The 7528-nt window shown below is 46.3% G+C and overlaps 1 protein-coding gene across 1 annotated transcript in view; it reads right to left on the bottom strand.

Annotated features, from left to right (window-relative positions):
- Positions 1-3657: 3657 nt before the first annotated feature.
- sim1 (single-minded family bHLH transcription factor 1) overlaps positions 3658-7528 on the bottom strand; it is a 24756-nt gene continuing 20885 nt past the window's right edge. The window contains exons 10-11 of the mRNA XM_015391550.1: positions 4897-5293; positions 3658-4765 (exon numbers count right to left, since the gene is read on the bottom strand). Of these exons, the coding sequence (XP_015247036.1) occupies positions 4062-4765; positions 4897-5293 (1101 nt within the window). The 3' untranslated portion in view covers positions 3658-4061. The remainder of the gene's footprint in view (positions 4766-4896; positions 5294-7528) is intronic.

The following is a 7528-nucleotide window of genomic DNA, read 5'->3' as shown; positions in this document are numbered from 1 at the left end:
TAGAAGAAGAAATTGAGACATCCCTGCAAAAAGGGTTTATTTAGTGATCTTGTAGAATATGTCAAACACACTCATTAAACAAGCTGTTAGACTGGAGCTGACTGCAGGTTTCTCCAAACTCATTTCTCAAAAATCACATGAAGACATTTATTCAATAAATACACTTTTTGCACATGTGATTACACATGAAATTTCTTTTCTGAGCATATTTACAGTAATATTATAAATAACATTAAGAAATGACACACGTTTCAGGCTTTGGCAAATCAAATTTAAAAAAAGTCCAAACTTGTATAAATATAGGTTCATTTAGAAGCTGAGAAGGACATAAAAAAGGAAATATTGACACTTGAATCGTTTAGTAAAAAATATGCCAACATCGCTTCACCGCTGAACGGGTCGTTCCAGCTGCCTGGCCTGACATCCCAACGAGTTGCATATGGACACAGACCCAATCTGCCTCCAGCCGCCGTCCGGACATCACTGTCATGTCATATGAAGGTCATGAGTGCATCTATCCTGTTTCTTATCTCTTTTTTCAAACAATGAGTGAGAAAGTGACAAGAATGGCTTTTGCATATTAGTGTGTGAGGTTAAAACGGACACCCTGTAGTTTCCAGGATTAACCTGTGCAGTAAAGCGTTTCCTCGGCAACAATGATCAAATCAGAGGAGATAACTTTAACTGAAAGCATTGATTCCAGTATGAAATGTTGGAAACTCAGTCCGCTCTAACAGGTGGATGCTGTGGACGAGTCGGGTAGACGGACAGCGACGCTCCAAACAAATCACCCTCAGTCTCTTCTTTATTATTAAAGTTTTCTAACATCTGAATCAGTTGAACAGACAGAATTTTACAGATTTTTAATCTTAATTGTGCTGCAGTTAGCTTGTTGCAGATATAAAGCAGATATTTTTGATTTATGCCCAATATTGAAGCGTGTTATTCCACGCCACAACACAAGAGGGCCAATCAGGAACTAGCTAGGATTGTGGGTGTCCGTGTGTCGGTGTGATGAGCTTGTTCACCGTCTACACAGTTACCCACCAGTGTTCTCCAAAGACTGGCTGTGGCGCTGCGTGTTTTGGCTTCAGGTGCAAACAGACCGTCGCACAGAGCTAATCAGCTACTGTTTCTGTGCCAGTAAATCATCATATTGCATTATGTTTACAGTGCAGGGGCCAAAGCACTGGCCCCTCTTGGCTCATGTCTAGAGCCGCCTATGACCATGAAGTTTTCATTTGTTGTGAAATATTAGTTGTTTTCTGGTGGGTCTGTCTCTCCCATATGAGAGCCTCTCCACTCCTGGTGATTGAGCTATTAAGCTCTCCTCCAGGAAGGCTGAGACCTCTTGCAACCTGGAAACACATTTTCTAAGCTTATGTGCAGAACCTGAAGGTGGTTTGAGCGTCAGCGGGCCTGATTTTCATTCAAAGTCTACGGTGGACACATCAAGGGGTCCTGCCCTAAGGTACGTTTCACTCTTCTGGGACTCTGCATCTTGATGCTGGTTGGGAGCTCTGCGTCTTTTTTGACACGCTGTCCGGTTTGAAAGCAGCATCTTATTACTGCTAAGACAGCCAGTTAAATTTCAGCAGAAAGGATTGAGCTCTAAGGGTTGGAGAAGTGGCTGTTAAGGTTGGTGCTTCCTGGAGGGGACTGGTAACCACTGGGTGTGTCCCAGTTCAAGGCTCATGTTTTTATACGCATCCCACCGAGCAAAGAATTGGTTGAAAAGTCATTATAAGGACAACATGATTTACGTCTACATTTGGTTGAAAAGTGAAAAGCCGTAAGTTTCATAATCTATTCTATCGACTAAAGTGGGACGAAATCATTTCTCAAAATCACAAGCAAACATAAAACCAGACTACGACGGACCGAGCAGATTTAGCCTAAAAACCATCTCAATTACGTCTGGTGTTTGGGGAGGGTTACGTCACAGCGCTGTGCCGAATGCTGCCACAATCCTCCAATCCTCCTAATGCTACGTTCAGATCGCACGCAGCAGGAGCAGCTAAAACGCGCGTGCTGCTTCATTTTTGATGCTTGTACAGGTTTAGTTCTGATGCGCGGCTGAAGCTGCGCGGTGGAAAAGTGGGTCTGATGCGTGGTGGGCGGAGCTACTCTATCCTTTCTCTGCCTGGAACAATGGCGGCTGTATTAGCTGTGATCAGCGGGTAGAAAGTAGTTAGAATCTATGTTGAAGTGAGAAAGTCCTCCTGAAAACATGGTCTGTGCAGTCAGTTCATCCAGATTACCATCCTGCCTTCAAAGATTATTTCTCTGTGGGAGCCGCTCAGACCCCCACATACCGGCGCTGCGCTGTCACTGGGAATCCCCAGCAGCAGCTGCCTCAGGCCCGCTCGCCTCTCCAGGGTTTTCCCCTCCTGTTGGTGGCGGCTGGAAGTAGATGTTAGCGTTTTTCAGGTCTGTGCTACAAACTGCAGGCAGCAGGATAATAAAAGCCAACATATTCTGCCGGCAGGTTTCTCCATTTTGAGTTAATTTAGGCGTTAATAAACTGTTTCAGAGGAGTGATCATAGCGCTCTGCATCAGCAGTGCTGCGTCTGACTCCCTGCCAGCTCCCAGATCAGCTTCTCTCATTGGTTGATGCGGCGTCCAGCAGCTTAAGTTACATTTTCCAACTCCAGCAGCTGCTGCTTCTGAAGTGCATCACATTCATCAGCTGCTCAGAAGCTGCTCAAAACGCTCTGTGGGACCTTTTGTTGCTCCTTGATGCGCGTCAACCATTGCCTCTGCATGTAAACCAGCTGCTTCTGCTGCCTCTGCAGCGTGCGGTCTGAACGTAGCATCAGACTCCCTCACAGGCCTCATTGCTTCAGCTGATTAGAAGGATGGATCCGGCACACAGTATCGTATTATGTCCCATGATTCAGTGCAGGTTGAAGCAGATTGGTCAAGCTCAGGAAACTAATTACAGGAAAATTTATTTTTTAATAAAAATCTAAATAATAATTTCTCTGACCTAAAATAAAGTTACACGAGGACCGGATTGTTGCGGAGCGGCGGTGGCACAGGGGTTAAAAGCATCACTATTGTATGAGACGGTCGCTGTTGTGGGTTCGATTCCTGGCTCGTTGATGCTTCTGCATGTCTCCTATTAGCTCTTTTTCAAATAAAAGACTCGTTAAAATGGTCTAGGCTCAGGAATTCAGCCATTTGATTAACAAATGCAGGGACTTTTATATGGATGGTGGTGACTCTTTACCTTCTTCATCCAGCGTTTCAGAGAGGATGAAGAAGATCTTAATATGATTCCTTTGACTGCATAGTAAAATGTTTTTAGGACAGGATTCTCACATGTTTAACATCACAGACTGTTCTTTCTCTGGTGTGTTTCAGGTGAAGCCGCGATCTACTCCTTCGTTTCCTATATAAAACATAACAAGCTTCTAATTAGCATTTTCCTTTACCTGCATCTTACTGATGCACATTCAAAACAGGAGTGAAAGCTCCATCTAACAGATTATTGGTTGCTTCAGGACCAGAACAGGCCTGGTTTCTGGGTTTGAGCTTTTAATCAAATGGTGTCAGTGAAAAAGCTCTTTGCTTTAGACTGAAACGGTGCTGGCTGTGGCCTCAGTGATTAGCAGCGGTTCCCAGCCCTGCAGGTTTTAGGTGAGTTTCTGTTTATGATCGGATGTTTTCTGGTGTGATGCATCGAGCAGACAGCTAAAACATGCAGGACAGGGTACATGAGGAGCAGCGTAGGAAACCAGCGGATTACAGGAAGACGTGAGGATGAGAGGACGACTCTGAATGAGGAGAGCGACTCCTGCCTGGTCTCTCTAGGTCAGCGTTGGGATCAGATCCTGTCGTTCAGCAGAAATTACGGAGGTAAGCTGTAAGGATGTTGAATGATCTGCTCAGATTTCAGGCACTGGTGTTTTTTCACATTCCCACAGAAACAAACATTATAATGGATGCCTGGTTTGTTGCTTCCTTACAGACTAAAAGAAGTCTCCCTTCGGCCACAGAGCCAGCTAGCTCAGGTAGCTTTGTGGCTCCGCCCCAACCGGGTGGGGGTTATGGAGCGTTAGCTGCTGTTGCTGATAATGACCGAGGGGCCTTTATGTCCAGGGTTTTGTTCTCCTGGTGTGAGGAAGTGGTCGTAGTGGGTGGGTTCAGTGTTAACAGAGGAGCAACAGCCCCGCAGGTTCTCAGGGTCGTACAGGTGCTCCAGGGTGTAGCCCGTCAGGGAATACGCAGGATGTTTGTCTACATAGGAACGTGGATGGCTGTGAGAGGGGTAGAGTGCGGGGGCTTGTGTGGGGGAGGCTGAGCATGGTCCTAACCGACCTAAAGGGTGGTGCAACTGCAAGGAAAGGGGAGTCATGTTGGTCTGGAGGTAGTCTTTGGGCTTGTGCAAACGCTCGGCACCAGGGCTGCTAAGTCTGGACAGAGGGGTGGGGCTAGGATTAGGGCTGATCACTTGATTAAAGCTCCTGTACACCATAGTCTGTGGGGGCCCTTGAGAGTACTCTGCGGTGAAGCATGAAGCAGCCGCCCTTTGCAGTCCGCTGGCAAGCCCTGGCGGTGTGTCTTCAAAGCCCTTTGCCAACTGTGTTCGACTCTCCTCCTCCTTGATCATCTGCTGGGTGGCCCTGATCAGAGACTCGATCTTACTGGGTTCCTCTGGGCTGCAGGAGTAGCGATCTGCCCGATAGCGGTCCCCTGAGTCACTGGCCGAGCCACCATCTGGGGAGCTGACAATGCTGTCTTCCTCCCAGTGGGCTGCGCCTACAGAGGGAGCAACAACAGGACCATTAAAGAGAGAAACTGAATCCATATCACTGGAAGCAGCTTCTTCAAGAATCCACCTCAAGTTACATTTGTGCAGCCAGGACACAGGCCGCGAGGTCAGTCCTCACCTTGCTCACTCAGGACTGTTGGGATGCGCCCAATGCTGCCGCTGTATCCATTGTGGCCGTCGAAGCAACCCTTAGCCAGCGGGACGAAGGGACGGGCCGAGGCGAACCACGTGTCCCTGCAGGCTGGAGGAGCGCCGACAAAGTATCTGCCTGCATCACATCGAGCCCTCTCACAGCTCTGCCCCTGACCGTGTGTGTGGAAATCTCTGACGCTGTGATGCTGCTCTTCAGACAAGCTGTGGCAGAGGTGGCGTGGATCAGAAAAGTTCCTGGAGATGCACGAGGCGTCCAAGCCTTCGCTGCGTTCCAGCTGAGGGGAAGCCGAGTCTGTGAGGGGACTGCTGCCCCACGGACTTTCCATGTCTGACTCTGACCGCTCTGCTTGGAAGCTGGGATACTGCAGCAGTGGGGAAGAAGAAGGCGAACGTTTAGGATGCTACATTAAGACACTAAACAAAAGCTGGTTGGGTTTATGCTTGCATTTGAATGTTAGCATTAGTAAAATTTTGGAGGTGACCAGTGATAGAAGTTCAACAAGCGGCCATTCACCACTGTGAATCAGAGTTAAAACTAAACACCAGGATTTTCAGCCCAACCCTGCCTCTACAGTATAGCCTGGAACTGATCAAGTTAGCAAAAGAACTCCCTGAAGTGTCAGTCAGTCATACCCTGTACGATACTTTCAAGTGAAATCGCAGAGTTCCAAAGTTCACAGCTCACAATGCTTGTTGTTCCACTGTAACGCTCTGACGTGATCTACCTGCTCACACTTTACGTCCAAAAACCACACATTGGCTTCAGCGCCGAGAGATGGCTGGTCTGACTCTGCAATCTGGAACAAGAAGAAGAACTCCCTTGTTTGCACATGCTCAGTACTCGAGGCTCTGGTAAATCGGCTCAAATGCTGAATCCCAAACCGACCCCTAAGCACTAATCCTTGACTACCAAGTCTCACTCCCAATGAAGAGTCACTCGCTGCTGTGGAAGGTACCTTGATTGGAGGTGGGGGAGCGTAAACGAGAATGTGACGGCCTTTTCCCTCCAACAGAAAAGGAAAGCAGTCGTTGCTATGGCAACACAGTGACTCCTTGTGTGTTGCTGTAGCTTAGTGGACATAAAATCAAACATTTGCCCCTGTCTAAAAACAAATGTATACGGTCAAATAAAACTATTTTTCAAAGAGGACCTTCCATTTGGGAATTAAATACGTTTTTTTATATTTGTAACTTGTTATTTTCTGTCAGTGTGATAAAGATGCAGCAAACCAGCGGAACTTACATTTGGAAGAATGTTCTTCCTCTACCATCAGGCCGCCGTTACACCTGCTGCCAAACTCCAGTGATCCTGCACTGATAGAGACTCCCTGTCTAACGGCTGAACGGTTCACTCGCTGGTACCCACTACATGGTTTGGGACGGCACTTAATGTGTTGGACCCTTCATGGGAAATAGACGGTTAGTGCTAACGGTTAGTTTTTCGGGGGCAGTGTTATAGTGACTCTAAGCCAGTCCTGAAGATCCTGGACCTTTTAGACGTGTCTCTGCTTAAACAGCCTGAATCCAAAGAGCAGGTCATTAGCAGGACTCTGGAGGAGGGGGGGCTGCATACTGAGGAGCTCATTCCGCCAAACATTCAGACGTTGGTTTTTAGGCCACATCTGGTCGGTTCGTCATAGTCTGGATTTAGTCCAGATATAGTTGTTGAAAATTGGGCAGTTTGGTTCCGACTTTGTCCCACTTTAGTCCAATAATAGATGTTGAAAAGAATTTGCAAACTCAGTTTTCAATGATCTGAAAATTCACTTTTCAACCAAATGTAGACGTCATTTCAAATCATGTCTTTTCAACCAATTTTAGCTTGGGAGGTTGAAGCATCAGAGATGAATCCAAAGCTGCAGGACAACAGCAGCTACAGCGGAGGAAAAAGCTCTCTATGAGTTCAGACCATTCACCATTCCAGACCTTCAGGACCGGTTTACTACATCCCAGAGTTTCCTCAACCTTTTGTTGTCTAATTCTGCTGATTATCTAAAGTCTGTCGTTTAATTTACTCTGTAGATCATAGTTCTAGTAAACAGTATTTTATTTAGTTTTGTGTTCTCTTTCTCTCATGTTTTCCAGTTGCGTCTTTTAAAGCGTTTCTTTACTAACTTAGTTGATATGAATTGAATTTTCCTAAGATGGGCTGTGGTTACTTTTGTTATTTTCTGGTTTTTGTTTCCTGGCCTCCATCTGTTGTTTCTCATCAGTTTAAGTCCAGTTTCCTTCACAGCTGGTATTAATCAGCTACCTGCTCTCTACCCAGTAATCATCTCTCCAGCTCCAAATGTCTCCCAGTTCATCATCTCTCCATCAGGGCCTCCTGTTATTCCAAGAAATCTGTTTCCTTTTCTTCCTTGTAAGTTTTTCTCTTGGACTTTATTTTTTCTTGGTCTTCTTTCTTTCTTTAAGTGAAATAGTTTCTTTCCAGCCGCTGGTGTTCTGTCAGATGAGCATACCCCGTCAGACCAGCATACCCATAGTCAATACACATGCGCACCAAGTCAGATGTGTGTTTATCCTTTGGTTTTTTACAAAAACTAGACTTTAAACTACCTCAACAGGCGTGTATCCCTTTAGTCATGTACAAAAAA

Source organism: Cyprinodon variegatus, unplaced genomic scaffold (assembly GCF_000732505.1).
Source record: "Cyprinodon variegatus isolate N-32 unplaced genomic scaffold, C_variegatus-1.0 Scaffold547, whole genome shotgun sequence".
NCBI lineage: Eukaryota > Metazoa > Chordata > Actinopteri > Cyprinodontiformes > Cyprinodontidae > Cyprinodon > Cyprinodon variegatus.
The sequence above is the reverse complement of the archived record's forward strand: the minus strand, read 5'-3'. Positions and strand labels throughout refer to the sequence as shown.